The sequence below is a fragment of the Podarcis tiliguerta genome, assembly GCF_965153285.1.
Source record: "Podarcis tiliguerta genome assembly, chromosome: 9".
NCBI lineage: Eukaryota > Metazoa > Chordata > Lepidosauria > Squamata > Lacertidae > Podarcis > Podarcis tiliguerta.
The window spans coordinates 56,503,491-56,519,398 of record NC_139542.1 but is presented as its reverse complement, the minus strand read 5'-3'; the positions used below and the strand labels follow the sequence as shown (position 1 = coordinate 56,519,398).

The 15,908-nt window shown below is 41.1% G+C and overlaps 1 protein-coding gene and 1 long non-coding RNA gene across 9 annotated transcripts in view; both read left to right on the top strand.

Annotated features, from left to right (window-relative positions):
* ATP8A1 (ATPase phospholipid transporting 8A1) overlaps nucleotides 1–15,908 on the top strand; it is a 74,105-nt gene that overhangs the window by 10,423 nt on the left and 47,774 nt on the right. For 2 of the 8 annotated variants that reach the window (XM_083458053.1, XM_083458051.1), the window contains exons 2-7: nucleotides 3,654–3,768; nucleotides 7,363–7,462; nucleotides 10,023–10,121; nucleotides 11,158–11,203; nucleotides 12,060–12,104; nucleotides 13,526–13,595. In XM_083458053.1, the coding sequence (XP_083314179.1) occupies nucleotides 3,654–3,768; nucleotides 7,363–7,462; nucleotides 10,023–10,121; nucleotides 11,158–11,203; nucleotides 12,060–12,104; nucleotides 13,526–13,595 (475 nt within the window). Of the gene's footprint in view, nucleotides 1–3,653; nucleotides 3,769–7,362; nucleotides 7,477–10,022; nucleotides 10,122–11,157; nucleotides 11,204–12,059; nucleotides 12,105–13,525; nucleotides 13,596–15,908 lie in introns of those variants that run through there. The other 6 variants (XM_083458052.1, XM_083458050.1, XM_083458055.1 and 3 more) reach the window with 5 other exon arrangements.
* Nucleotides 6,091–7,211, top strand: LOC310657416. The gene is made up of 2 exons (XR_014501763.1): nucleotides 6,091–6,322; nucleotides 6,811–7,211. It is a non-coding gene; the product is annotated as an uncharacterized lncRNA (long non-coding RNA).

Here is a 15,908-nt window from a genome sequence, read left to right as displayed (position 1 = left end):
CATACATGGAAAAAAGTTTCCCTATACGTCTGACAACTAAGTGGATCAGAGCTTATATATTTTACATTTGAGGCTGTGATAAATTATAAATAATATGTCATGATATCTTCAAAATATTAACATTTCAAACATTAACCTGGATAGAGAAAGAATTTCTACAGATATGTAAAGAAACTGATCTGGCTACAGTTAACAACTACTGTACTTCCCTCATCTAATTTTGTACAGAATTAAGACAGATAATACTTTATTTTAGTAATTTTATTCTGATTACTATAACTTACTTGTTAGAGGCTTACAAGGCCTTTATGTGCATAGAGTCAGTCAAAGAATGCAATTTGTAATGTGAGGAACAATGAAGAAAAATTAATGCAGAAAAGCTTTGTAAATAGTATTGTATTGCAGAGGCCAAATGTATATTTTTCTGTTGCAGAAGCTAAACCTGGAACTGAGCCTCAATAACTTTATCAACATAATCTACCCCATATTTTCAAGAAACATGCTTAAAACAGAATATAAATGATTAGAATGCACAATACTCACATTTCAAAGGAGAATTAAAATGACTTAAATAAGTTTACATTTTTTAAAATGAGTCTACTCTTGTAGAACTAATACTTGGCAGAACCCTCCATATATTAATAACAGAAAATGCAATGTGTATTAGTTTCATTGAAACAAATGTTACTTTTACAAGACTATGGCTTTGTGATTCGTGACCAAACAAGCTATATATACAGTGTCTCTACATTGTTTAAAAAACAGACCATGGAATAATAACAATATTGAACTTTCCTGCTCTTTACTCTTCACCACCCCACCATCCCTTCCCTTATTTGGATTTACTCATTAGAATTACGAAATATTTCTAGTATTTCTTAAGTCCTTATATGACAATGGCAGTATCTTTAAAGGAGAAAATCTTCAAACGTTTACTCAGTTAGATAAGCCCTCTTAACTGTCTCTTGATGCCAAACATTTCATTCTGTATAATTGTTCAGCTGATAAAGAATGACAATGAACCAAACCACTGCTTAATTTCTTGGGGGAGAGGAATACTGATACCAAGAATTTCCTGGAAGGCTTGTCCTTGAAATCTTTCTGCTAAAGCAGCATCTTGGAACTAACTTTGAGAGGGAATAGTACTTTATTATTGGAATTCTTACAAAAATCTGCAAGGCCCACGTGCCCTTAGTTCAAATTGGGGTTTTAATTCCCTGCTACAGCTGTAGATGAATTCCATTTCCCCCCTGTATTTTTTAGTGGAATGGGGAGATTCATTCTTTTGATCCCGTTTTAGACATAGAGTTAAAACCAGTGCATAAGGGTGTTGAAAAGGTCCAAAAGAACCCTAGACATTCCTGAGGTTTTTCAGCTGGTGCATGCTCAGAAACTGAGGTCTGTGTACCTGCTGCCTCTATGCTGGTGTGGAAGATGTCCTCCAAACCCCATAAATAAGTGTAGAATGGTGGGGGGAGTAGGAATGGACCGTGAAGCACTCTTAGAAACCTCTGTGTGTTCAGTGCTTTTTTCTAGTGATACTCAATGGTATCACAGTACCGGCACAATTCCCCACCCCCCAGCAAATCTTGCAATAAGATAATTGGACGGTGGAGAGAGCATGCAAGCAACCGTGGCTAAGAGGGAGATTGTGAAAATCAGGAGGCTGAGGCAGCAGTGAGGAAAAGGATGCCTTTGTTCGGTGCTGCAGTTGACACTCTCAGGCAACAGGCTGCACCGTTCCCCCTCGGCTGCCCCACAATGCATGCTCTCCCCTTGAAGGTGCTGCTATGCTGCTGCCTCACTGCGCCACAAGTGGCTGGGTGAGCACAAGGTCTGCTTGCCTTTTGTCTCTGCTCTTTCCATGACTGCAAGAGGGAGAGAGGGAAAAAGAAAGAAAGAAAGAAAGAAAGAAAGAAAGAAAGAAAGAAAGGGGAGGAGGCAGCAGCCTCTGCTGCTAGCCATGCTGTCCTCCATGCTGTGGCTAGGGCAAGTCATAGGGGAGAGCACAAATGGTGTGGCTGGTGGCTGGGAGGAGTGGAAGGAAGGAGAAGGGAGGGTGGGATTTTGGGTGTGTGTGAAGAGCAGATGGGGTCAAGTTGGGGAGGAAGTTGAAGAAGGGGAAGGGGTGTGCAAAGTGGGGCTTTAATTGAGGGGGGACAGGAGAAAGTGTGTGTGAGAGAGAAAAGTGTGGGAAGAGGATCATGATGAGTACCAGCAACCTTTTTTCTAGAGGGGAAAAAAGTACTGCTCGATATCATTGGCATCATTGAGGTTATGTGAGGGTGACTCACTTATGTAACTGGCTTTCCTATACCAAATCTGATCTATGGATCCGTCTAGGTGAGTTTGTATTTTCCATTGCAAATAACAGAATGTGTTCCCCATTGATAATAATGAAAGTTGTAGTCTGTGGTAGCACTTTAAAAGCTAAAGAATGAGGCAGGCCATAAGAAGGGATATGAATACCAGAATTTCTCCATTTGATCAAATCTTCTTCATTCTTTTTCCAACCATTGCCAGCCAGATGCCTCTGGATGCTGACAAGTAGGGAGTGAAAGCTTAAATAATGCTCTCAGAACTTGATTTGTGAGCTTTTAATGATTAAGTATAAATGATGCAGTAATCTGGAATGTGGGAGGGGAAATCATTGAGATATCCCAAATAAAAACTAGGGGAATCTTTGGGTAATGTCTTGGGAATGGCAAGGCAAGAATCTGGGTGAAGCTGAAACCAGAGGCGGGCTGGGTTAGGATGGGGGGCGGGAGAAATTCAGGTTGCTTAACAATTGATTGAGAACATGTGGTTCTCAACATTTAAAAAGGGTTACCAACCCTGTTTTAAAGTTGTATCGCACTTCAGAAACATACTGTCAACTAGTGCTATTTATGTAAGAGCCACATCACATGCTCTGACTGCCCTGCTCCACCGACATCTGAGCAGCCACATTTTGTTCCAGTTAACATTTCTGGACCCTTTTAAAATGCAGATCACATTAGTCTAATAAAACACATTACAGTAGTCTAGTCTGGATGTCACTAGTGCATGGGTAACCAAGGGCATAGCCACACTTCCGTTTCTCTCGTGATTTCAAGACATGGGTCCAAGAGGTTCTTTTGTCCTGCCGCTTTTCCTGGGAAAACTCGTTTACTGCTGAATCTGAACAGACATTAATCTGTATACACCCTGATTGATGTTTGTTCAGATTCTGCAGTGGCTTTGCAACAGGACAAAAAAAAACCCCACCACCTCTCAACCCGTGACTTGAAAGTATGTGACAAATGGAAATGTGGATGAGCCCCCAGTTTAGATCTGCCTTCTCCAGATAGGGTTGCAATATGGTAAAATGCACTCCTCTGTAATGCTTTCACAGATAAGTGCCAAGACTGGTAGTACACATCCATCCAGATACATCAGGTTTCTTGCCCATAGTGCTATCGGCTTGTCTGGATTATCATAAGCTTGTTTTCTCTCACCCAAAACAAAACTACCTTCAGATACCAATTCATTAAGTCCAAAGCTTCCTGGGATATAAGGCAGAGCTGCATGTCATTTGCATGTAAATAAATGGATTGGTTCTCCCAGTGGTTTTTATGTAGGTCATTGTGCTATAAATATGTTTAATTGTATATTAAGTGGCTAATATTTTACAGGCTATGAGAAGACAGATGATGTTTCAGAGAAGACCTCACTAGCTGATCAGGAGGAAGTGAGAACTATATTTATCAATCAACCACAATTCTCTAAATTTTGTAACAATCACGTCAGGTATTTATAACTAACTCTTATAACCTCTTAATAACTTGCAATTGTTAATTTTCTTTTTATTAAGTTACAATTTTATATTGTCATGATTTATGTACAGTTTTTTAAAAATGGGAGTGTTAAGAAAAATCTGGCAGGACATGTTCCCTACTCTTAGAAAAAGTTAATTCACTCTGAATGGGGAATTGTAAAAAGAGATTCATGTTAGCAGTTAAATCAGTTAACTGGAAGTTAAGAATAATTGACACCTGAAAGAAGAACATCTGTATTAAATTTTGGGATTTTTGTATTCCTAATGTTTTCCAGACAATGCTACAATAAATAAGTGTTTGAGATTGATGTTGTTATTTTTTATTTTTAGTACCTAGGCACCAGTGCTAAACTGAAACGGTTATTGTGCAAATGGAGCTCAAATTGCCAAAGCTTTGGATCCAACCTGTTGTTGGATATGCCTTCATCTTTTTCTTGTTCTCAAAATGCAAACATTCATTGTAGCTTGGGGGGGCGGGGGGGGGTGAGCATTTTGTGCAGCTAATTTATTAATAGCTTCCCTAGTGGGCAATGGGAGGATATTGAGAGTGCGTGCTCCCTGGGCCTCAGGTGGGATAGATCAAACCCTGAGGGTAGCTTTATACAGTAGCTACAAATGCAGTGGAGATGGTCAGTACTCTGTTGTGGAAGGAAATGGTGTGCTGCTTTTCCTAACTGCAGCTGCTTCCAAAGTCAGCGATGTATTAGTGAAACTGGTCAGATCATTCATTCATTCAACAAGAAGGTTATAAAAATAAATCATCTTCCTAGGAAGGCTTGCTGAAATAACCAAGCCTTAAGTTGGTACTTAAAACTTATTGTAGAGGGTGCCAGCTTCATATCATTAGGCATGCAACTCTCTGGAAGAAGCAAAGACCTGTCTCACTTATGCAGCTGTTTGGAGAAGGTTAGAAACAGCATGGGATTCGCCCACTATTTCTCATGTACTTCAAGTATCCACATATGAGACGAGACTGTGTCTTTGAGTTCTTTGGTAAGCACAGAGGACTTGGAAGAAAGATGCACTTTGGAAAAGGGAAGGAAAGGCTGCTGGGACACTTGCTCCTGGCATGCTGGCAAGTTATATTGTGGACACCTGCTCAAAGGAGAGAGGACAAAATCCCATTTTTTTCCATCCAACAAAAGTGTAGTGTCTAATATGCTAACGCCATCTACTGGATATTGAAGGAAATAGAATGAAAGATTTAAAAACAAACATTTGATGAAGAGCCATGGAGAGAAAGTACAATAGACTTACTTATGCAAAATTACCTCGGATGAGAGCTTGGGACATTGCAGAGTAGCATTATCTGAAGCAACAACACCTTGAGGCCTCAGTATAAACACATAGGCCCAAGAACCATTTGAATTACATGTGCACAAGTTGTTATGACATTATATCACATGATTAAACAACTGTGTGTAGTTTATTTTGAAATACATTCTGGATTTCTTCCTCCATATATACATAAAAGCATAAGGCTGTCATCACACAGTTCCCATGGAAGGATTTGATTTGCTGCATCATGATCCTGGATTTGCATGAAGTCAGGGCATGGGAGAGAAACAGAAGAGAAGGTAGATTGCACAAACATGGCAATAGGAGGGAGAAGGGAGAAGCACTGAGAGGGGGAAAGTGCTGGTTTAAAACAACACAACAGTTTGATTAGGGATGGAGGAAACTGCGAGGAAAACAGTGGTTTTAAATTACTGCAGAGGTTTGTGTAGAATACTTTGGAATATTTGATGGCTCTGCATCCTTGATCTCTCTCACATGAAGCAACTGAGGAATGGAGGAGGCAGAAATTTGGATACAGCAAGCATGGGGTGGCAGTTTAAAATAGAAGTTTGAGTAAAATGAGAAGGGAGTTAGGAAAGGCCCTGTTGAAAGGCCTTTTGGTGTTAGATTGTTTGTTATAGCAGAAATGGGTACAACCAGGGCCGGCCTGCACATGAAGGGGGCTGAAGCAGCCACCTATGGTGGCAGGATCCTACAAGGCGGTGCGAGAGTTCCTCAAGGTTTTGCAGGAGTTTTGCAAAATCTCATCGAAAGCCTCCATAGCCACACAACCCCAGTAACCAAGGCTTTGCAGCGGGGGCACCTTCCCACTTTGCCCCAGGCAGTGAAATGGGACAGACCTCCCCTGGGTACATATCCTTGCTAAAACTTGCAAAGGTGGCTGCAGAATAGGAGAGAGGAGGAGCCATGGAAATGGAGGTGGTGTGTGCGTGTAAGGGAGAGTTGAGAAAAGAGAGGAGGAAAGTGGAGTGGGGGAGAAGGGAATGAATGTGCAAAAGTGGTTGCAAAAAAGCAGGGAGTAGGAGGCATGGGAACTGGTTGAAGACGAAAGCAGAGGCATGAAAGGGTCTGACAAACAGGAGGGGATTGTGGCTTCATAATTGGGCAGAAGGTGAAAAGAGTGCTAAGTCGTTGCTATGTGCAGAAGGATGCAGGAGTTTACCATGGGAGTGGTCTGTGTGCAAAAGGGGGTTGAACAACAGGAGGGCAATAAGGAGGTGGGAACATGTTGCAAAGTACCGTATTTTTTGCCCTATAGGACGCACTTTTTCCCCTCCAAAAATGAAGGGGAAATGTGTGTGCGTCTTATGGGGTGAATGCAGCCTTGCGCTGAAGCCTGGAGAGTGAGGGGGGTCAGTGCGCACCGACCCCTCTCGCTCTCCAGGCTTCAGGAAGCTATCCGCTAGCTGTGGGACACGCAGCTCTCCCACGGCTAGCGGAGAGCTTGCCTGCACCCAGAAGCTTGGGGTGCGCTGAGCTCAACACGCCCCAAGCTTCGGGCTTCGCGCGGCTCTCCCACGGCTAACGGATAGCAGCCTGTTCTGGGGGCTGGGGTCGGGGGAAGCTCGGGCTTCCCCCGCCCCAGCCCCGCATCTGGGGGGGGGATAATTTTTTTCTTTATTTCCTCCCCCCCCCCCAAAAAAAAAAACAAACACTAGGTGCGTCCTATGGGCCAGTGCGTCCTATGGGGCGAAAAATACGGTAGGTCTGCAGAGCAGCAGGGAGAAGTGGCTTCAAAAATGGGGTTGGGAAGTTGAAAAGTGAACTTGGTAGTTATATGGGGTGAGAAGGGCAAACTCTAGGAGGTTAAAGCGGAGGAAAGATGGTGTGGTTGGTGAGTAGAGTGAGCAGGGGCACAACTTCTAGTATGCAAATATTTTGTGTTTTGTATTTGGTCTATGACTTAGTGGAGCATTTTTAATTTAATTTTTTTAGAAGTATACACCATGTAGTTTGTTTAAAAAGTTTCCATGACATTCACAGCAAAACTTATGCATGTATATGGCACTGAAAATGGCTGTGTTCTGGGGCTCATTTTGAGTTTTCTTGGATACAATTTGAACCACTGTGAGAAACTGCAAAATAGTTTTAAGCAGACCACAAAAGGAAAAATAAATATTTATACATTGTGAGCAGTGACTGTTCCATAATACTGTCTCCACAGTACTGAAAGGTATCTTATGGATTAGTGCATTCTGAATACAGGGTGCTGTGTGATTTTTATCTCTATCTCTTAACTACATACAGTTTTAATCTCTGTTTCTTAGCACTGCAAAATACAACTTAATCACATTCCTGCCGAGGTTCCTCTATTCCCAGTTCAGAAGAGCTGCTAATGCCTTTTTTCTTTTCATTGCATTGCTTCAGGTAAGCTAGACGAGGTAAATATATATTTAATAATATTCAATTGTTCTATGTCAAAAATAAAATTGCTTTGAATGTCCCTGAAATGCCAGGTCATCATCCATTCGATTTGTGTGGTGTGGTACTACTTCATGGGAAATGTCTTTGAAATGCATTGTTTTAACACTGGAGAATTGTCGTGTTTATAAACAGTGATGCTTTTACAAATGCATAATGTCTGTGTTCACATGTAATAATGAGCCAACTATATAGGTGAGCTGCAGAAAACTTGAGCATATTGGGCTCATATGCTCCCACTCCTCTCTTCTCCCACAAATTTACTGTCACTTCCAAAGAATGGTGGCTTGTTGTGTCATGTGAACAAGGAATCCTGGCTCACAACAAACTGTTATGTTTAAAAACCTGGTGCATATGACAGAACAAGCTGACACTCTCTGAAAGTGAAACTGATCTTTGCCAAAGTCCTTCTTCTGCCACATGGGAAGAGGAAAGGGGAGCCGGGAGCATACAAGCCCAGCTCTTTGCTTTGGCTCACTGCAGCTTATCTACATAACACTAAACCATGGTTTTATGTTCTTACTGATGCAGTCACGTTGTTGTAATAGAAGCTTACTGTACACTCACTTTAACAGTTGTATTTTTCACACTTGACCCAAAATTAAGAATTACTAGGAGAAAAGGAAATTTGTGTGTCTACTCATCACACTGTTTAGGGACTTTGCCATAGTACCTAGAATTCCATAAGGGGTTGACATTTCTTTCTAGAAACTGCTTCTCATTGCAGTTGCTTCTTCTGCAAGGAGTTGCAGTAAAAATAATAGGGTACCTGGGGACAGAGGGGAATAAGACTGTGTCTGGGCTGCTGGGAGCAAGCCGATCAGGCACCTGGGGCAGCGCATGTGCCCTGCACCGGGGGTGGGGCCAGCCACCCCACAGGGCGGAGCAAGCTGGCACAGGATACTCTGCGGGGGGCCCCCAAGGAGTTTGCCTGCCTCCTCCCACTCAGCCGCCCTACAGCTGATGGGGAGGAGGCGGGTGGACTGTTTGGGGTAGTGCAGAGCCTGCGGGTGCCCAAGCCACCGTGTCACTCCCTGGAGAGACACCTGGCTCGGGCACTCTGCAGGCCACGCTGTGAGTGCCGCCCAGCATTTTGTCCCCCCCTTCAGTGGTGACACCTGGGGCGGACCGTCACCACCGCACCCCCCTTCCTCCGCCGCTGTGTCTGGGAAAGTAGGCTGGCAAACTGTTGCTCAGATATGGGTTGTTGGGAGAGCAGAAGAGTAGGGTGACAGGAGTATTTGGAAGCAGTAGTGTGGCAGGAATGTAATGTATGACAGTGATGGGCAATTGGATAGTAAAGGTAAAGGTAAAGGGACCCCTGACCATTAGGTCCAGTCGTGGCCAACTCTGGGGTTGTGGCGCTTATATCGCTTTATTGGCCGAGGGAGCCGGCGTACAGCTTCCGGGTCATGTGGCCAGCATGACTTAGCTGCTTCTGGCGAACCAGAGCAGCGCATAGAAACGCCGTTTACCTTCCCGCCAGAGCAGTACCTATTTATCTACTTGCACTTGGACGTGCTTTCGAACTGCTAGGTTGGCAGGAGCAGGAACCGAACAACAGGAGCTCACCCCGTCGCGGGGATTTGAACAGCCGACCTTCTGATCGGCAAGTCCTAGGCTCTGTGGTTTAACGCACAGCGCCACCTGCGTCCCCTAATTGGATAGTACTTGACATCAATTCTATTCCATGCTTCTGGGTGATGCTTGAGTCAGTTTTTCAAGGTATGTCTTGTACGAAGAAGCAGGAGACAAGAAATACCCAAGAACAATATGGGAGGTGCTAAGCATTACAGGGGCAAAGTTGGTTATATCCCAAGGTTCAGGAATCTAGCAAGATTTGTATGAAAAAGAAGCTTAGGTGATAGGAGGTACCGTATTGGCCTGAATATAAGCCTCACTTTCCCCCCAAATTCTGACTGTGAAAAGTTAAAGATGTGGCTTATATTCTGGGTATATTAAAGATGTGCAGCCAGGAGCATGGGACAAACAGCACTAGGAGCCTGGCAAAGCAGCACCCACCCCGTGAATAGTCTCCCATCCTCTCCCCCAAGGCCAGGAAGAGAGAGAATGAGGAAGGGGAAAGGCTAATGGCAACGCAGCGCAAACCCCCCCCCCCCCAATATGCAGCCAGGAACAGCGAGGAATGGATGGGCTTATATTCGGGTATTTAAAATGTTTTTATTTTTTTCCCCTCCAATTTTAAAGGTGCGGCTTATATTCGGGTGTTGCTTATATTTGGGCCAATATAGTAGCAAGTGGAAAAAGCTGAGTATTGAGCAGTTAGGAGCAATAGCAACAGTATCCCAGGGTTTCCCATTTAAAAGTGAAATGCCTGTTGCTTCATTCAAACTTTCAACATGTATTTGAGAATTGTCATTTTACATTTAAGAGTGGGTTTTTGTATTAAACTGTAGATTTTGTATTGTTATTTATTTCTGCTTATAATAACTAAATAGTATTTTTCGCGATGAGGTCTACATTTCCGTCCTCTCTTTTTCTTTAGCAAATTCCAGATGTTTCTCCAACTGGACGTTATACAACATTGGTTCCACTCTTATTTATTTTAATTGTAGCAGCTGTAAAAGAAATAATAGAAGATATTGTAAGTATTTTTTCCAAATAACATTAAATCCTTGTATTTATCTTCAAATAATGTATATTCTTTAAATTATGTTGGGTTGAATCCAGAGGTACCCTTTTTGCAGGAGGTTATATTTGGATCCAACCTACAAGTTTTTAAAAATGATGGCGCCATCTTGTAGTAGCTGTTTCAAAATACATTTCTCATACCCTTCTAATATCCTTTGTTTTCTGATATATTTAATTTTTTTTCATTTGAAAAGACCTGTAACTCTTTTATGCCTGGGATGCTGCTTTGTTTTTATATTCATATTGATAAAATTTCTAGAAACGGGGGTGTTAATAAATGCTATCAATTCTTAAAGCTGCAATCCTAGATATAATATTGTATGTGCTAAGAGCAATTAGATTAAATTGATCTTAAGCGTGACAAGCTACAGTACATATTTACTTGGAAGTAAGTGGGACTTGTCTGTGTGTGTGTTTCCCCATCCTAGGGTCAAAAGCTGCTATTGAAAAAACAAAAAGGTTGTTAGAATTATGGATCCATTGACTGCCTTGTTTGTGTGAATATGATGGATATGGGCAGGTGTATTTGTTCCTATGCAGTCAACTAGGAGGCGATGACAAGATGTAGGTTGATGTGCAGTTACACATGAAGGTTTTCATTGTTGCATTGGATTGTTAGTTGGGAATCAAGGGAAGCCAGTGGTGGGTAACCTCTTTCAGAGTGAGGACAGGATGAGCAGCAGAAATATGAGCTTTGCAATCACTCTCTACTGTCCTTAAAGGATGCATTTGGCCCTTCATCTAGGCAGTGGAGAGTGATTGCAGAGCTTATATTTCTGCTCCCCATCCTGCCATAGGGCAAGAATCTAGTGGCAGTGCTGCTGCAAATGAACCATTGTGCGACAAGAACCCCAATCCCCCACTCCCAGACACAGATTTCTAAATGAACGGCTTTCACTTTTAGTTTCTACCCATCCCCACCCCCAAAATAGTGCAGCATTCTGATATTTCAGTACAGTAGCTTCTAACATTGTCCAATTTTGTTTCAGAAAAGGCATAAAGCTGATAATGCTGTGAACAAGAAGAAAATTCAAGGTAAAGACATGCCACAGCAATTTTTAAAAATGTACAGTGAAGAAAATTGAAGTCATATGAATTAATTTGGCTTCCATTGTTACTGTGACTACTTTTGAAAAGCAGATATAGATACTTGAATAATATGTGCTCTACCTAGAAAGTTGGCTACTTTAAGCCTCATTTGTCATCTCTAAAATGTGGTTGTGGATAAAAGCATCTGTGTTGTTGAGAAGAGTGCAGTCCTAAGTGGGAAGGAGAGGGAGTGAAATGATGGGAAATCTACCAGCCAGGTCAGGAAGTGTCCCCACCCCACCCCTGAATCCACTGGACAATTGGTTACACCACCTTCAGGCTGGTGTAGATGGGCCTCATTGTCTAATGAAGGGTCCCCATTCCATTCCTAGAAAGTCCACTTTGAGACCTAACCCAGGCTATTGCCAGCAGGAACACCACTGATGATAGATCTATGCCTGCAGGGCTTTTCTTGGGCATAATATAGGCCTCTGCAGCAAACGTGATCACCCACCCACCAGGGAGCATTTTCTCTGCTGACAGCAGGACAATTCCGTAAAACCCTAACCCCCTCCAGCCAACCTTTGATTTAGGACTGCTCTGTAAGTTCTTTGCTCCATTCTTGAAAGAGAGAATTTTGTGCGAAAATAAAATAAAAATAGGTGAACCACAAACGTTTCCTAGTCAATAAGCATGGTCTCTATGTTGACACATGTTAAGTGTAGGACTGCTTTTATTGATAGTGTGACATGGTTATGATGCATTTTTGTAGTTATTTATAAATCGTTTTGTTAAACCATGCCTATAGTTTGGTTTTATTTCATATCAACATTTGTCTTTTCACTGGTTTTTAATTTTTTAGTACTGAGAAATGGAGCTTGGGAAATTGTGCACTGGGAAAAGGTAGGTGATCTCTTTAGTGTTCAGCATAAAAGTGTAAATACTGGATTTGATCCAAAAATAGAAGAGATGGAAAATACCTGATGGTGCTGTTCTACAGATTTCTGGCACCAGATTAGGCATAGTACTAGGGAGGTTGAAGTTCCGGTCTTAATGCAGGAGCTTACACAAGCTTTTGTGCAAATGGAAGAACGTCTTAGTATTTCATCTCGGTCTTCTTGTGCAACTTCTGCACAAAGAAAGATGCCAACAATAGAAATAAAGTAAATTAGAAAAAGAAAAGCTACTTTTAAATGTGAATTTTATTTCTTTATTTAAGACCATTTCTGTATGGCTTAATATATGAAATAGATAGATTTTCATGCATTTCCACATAGAGGCAGTTTAATACTGAATCTGGCACAAATGCCTCTTTAAAAAGATAACTTGTGCCTTTCATAGTGCTGTGAGTTGGACCCAGTCCCTGTGTTGGAACAGCAGTAGTAATCAACACTGTGAGCATTCAAAGAAACCCTTCTGCAATGTTGCTCTGCCACCAAAGGACTTTGGGGGAGGTAATGGTTTTCCAACGGTTCCTTGTCTCATTCCAAAGTTAGTCAAAGTGGCCTCCTCCCCTTAGTGTCAATGCAACTTTGTGCTAATGAAGCACCACAATAATGAATTTATTGCCTCACTTGCTTAACTATTCTGGTACAAGCCAATTCTGTTGTCCATTAAATGAATCATGTAACCTGACTGCAGTATATAGTTAGGGAAGACTAAGAAATGGACTGCTGGAATAAAATAAAAAAGGGTTATGTATTTTTAAATTTCACCAAATATGATTTAATCAAGTTTACATAATCACAAGAGTGATTGATCTCTCCTTCAGAAGTTTCAGCTGGGCTTTCTCCGTCATATGCTTTGACTGAAGCCAGGAAAGATCTTTCTAACCATTATCATAATTATCCTCCTGGGACTCCAATACAGTAATTTTGCTTGGAAGAGCCCATAGCTCAGTGATAGTAGATCACATGGTGTGCATGCAGAAGGTCTCAGATTCAATCCTGTCATTAAAATGATCCCAGGTATTACTGCTGGGAAATAATATCTGTTTGAGGCTTTGTAGAACAAATGCTAGTTGAAGTAGACAATACTAGTCTAAACAGACCAAAGGTGTAATCATGTTGCTCCTCCCTGGTCTTTATTTTACTCCTGTGCCATGCAGAGGAAAACCAATCTGTTAAGTATAGAAAGAATATAGACAGATGAGATTTCACTTCCAATTTATTGCAGTGGAACTCTGGTATTTTTGGAACACCTTTGCAAGTTCCAGTTTAAGTAGTTTACCAGTTTTATTAGGCAACACATATTTAAATATAGTAAAAAGATTAAGAGCTGTTTGCTAGTCTCAGATTATTAACCAAATCCTAGTTTTCTTTCAGGTAGATGTTGGAGATATAGTTTTAATTAAAGGCACAGAATATATACCTGCTGATACTGTACTACTCTCATCAAGGTAGAGAATACCCATCAACGCTTCTGGTGTAGAGGCTGGTTTCTCTACCCTTGCATTGACTTTATAAATGCTTCAAGGAAATAAAGAATAAACAGAAGCGCCTTTTACCTCTGTTCCCAGTTTGGTCCAAAGTACTGAAATACTGCATTACTGAAATTATTGATTTACAAGCTAAAGAAAATTAACTTACAATGACTGGATAAAGGCCTTTATAGGACAGAGGCTTCCAATCATTCTGATGCTATTTACACAAAAAGTATTTTAATACTTAAAGTTATTTAGAAGACCAGAAAGCATGCCATTGGGGGTATTCTGAGGTGATTGTTTTCACACATGAAAAAACATCCAGTTTCTTCATAACATCAGCATGCCAAATATTACATTTAATATTTGAAAGATTTAATCATGGAGGTTGTTTATCTTTATTTCCTTGAAAAACTTTATTTACAAGTCCAGACCAAATATTTAGAGGATGCAATTTTTTCAAAATCTATTAGACCATATCATTATATGAACTTTTAATAACCTTAAAAGAAGAGTTTTTAAGATGTTAAGTGAACAATTTGTCATAATGTTTACTTGGTTTTTTGTTGTTGTTTTTGTTAAAATGAGGCATCTATTATTTATACTTTGCAGTATGAATTGGCTTGTAAGGCCAGTATATATATTACCATATTTGCTCGGCTTTCTGTCTTAATGGCCGTTCTTTTTTCAATACAAGTCTCAGTGTTTTGGGGCTGCAGTTCTAAGTTGCAGGGCAAAGGAATCAAAGGCCTCATCCAGAGCCCTGCTGTGTTCTCACTGGCAGGATAGAAGTGAGAATGTCCATTTGCTGGATTTTTTCCTCTCCCAGTAATTCTAGTATGAGGGAAAGTGATGAGAAAAGTCTAGACTCAGACAGCCACCCTTACTTTGGAACTCCCTGACTACTGGCATCAGGCAGGCAGCTTCACTGTAAAAGGTAAAGATAAAGGGACCCCTGACCATTAGATCCAGTTGTGGCTGACTCTGGGGTTGCGGCGCTCACCTCGCTTTACTGGCCGAGGGAGCCGGCGTACAGCTTCCGGATCATGTGGCCATCATGACTAAGCCGCTTCTGGCGAACCAGAGCAGCGCACGGAAACGCCGTTAACCTTCCCGCTGAAGCGGTACCTATTTATCTACTTGCACTTTGACGTGCTTTCAAACTGTTAGGTTGGCAGGAGCAGGGACTGAGCAATGGGAGCTCACCCCGTCGTGGGGATTTGAACCGCCGACCTTCTGATTGGCAAGTCCTAGGCTCTGCGGTTTAACCCACAGCGCCACCCGTGTCCCTTAGCTTCACTGTATTATATGCTAAAAACACTTTTGTTTAACCAAGCCTGTCCAGATATATAGAAGCTGTCTTTTTTTTTAATCTGGTTTCAGTTTATTGTTGTTTTTAATTATTATTTTTTAATCAATTCTGGTGCCGGACTGTGCCTAGCAGACAACCAATTTTGGATTTACTATCCTTTAATAAGTGGACAGTCATTGTTCGACCATTGTTCCATTTGATGCTTGTATTAGGAGATAGCTTTTATTGATTAGCCTTGCCAACTAGCCCAATAAATAGAGAAGAGGTTCTTCTGGTACCCATCCCACATCTCATGCAATAGAAGGATTGCTTTATGTTTTGTTTCTTAATGGCTATTTTTAAAGAAAAAAGCTGCAGAGGAAATAACTACTTCAGGGACCATTCTAAACTGGAAGCGTGTTTGCTTTAATTGAACATGAATCCTGCTCATTTTTAAAAAGCCGATGCCCAGAATTTTGGCAACATTATTCTTATAATTATTCTCCTCATGTCCTATTCCGTTGCTAAAAGAAGGTGTTAATTTCAAAATAAAATCAATTCTTAGGAGAGATCAAGCGGGAGTTTTTATTTTTACATTTAGTGTTTATTTTAATTTCTTGAGAAAATGTGGGAATACTTTTCTGGGAACCTTGGAGAACCATGGATTCCAGTAGTAATGGAGGAATCCCCCAGAAGTGACTCCAGAAGCATCCATAGCCTTTCCCCATAACTCAATATAATTCTCAGAGCTACAGTATCATGACTTTGCCACTGCATATCTTAAATAACCAGATGCTTACATTTTAACTATTCTAAGGGTTGTTGTTTTTCCCTTAAGAGCTTGTACCTAAATATATATATTTATTAAATAGTATTTTAATTCTGATATGTCTATATCATTACCATATTTTCCTGGATCCTATTAAAATAGATTTTGAAAAAAAAAGCCATCAAGCATTTATTAACATACTTTGTATAGTAATTTCCAACTTTTTGTC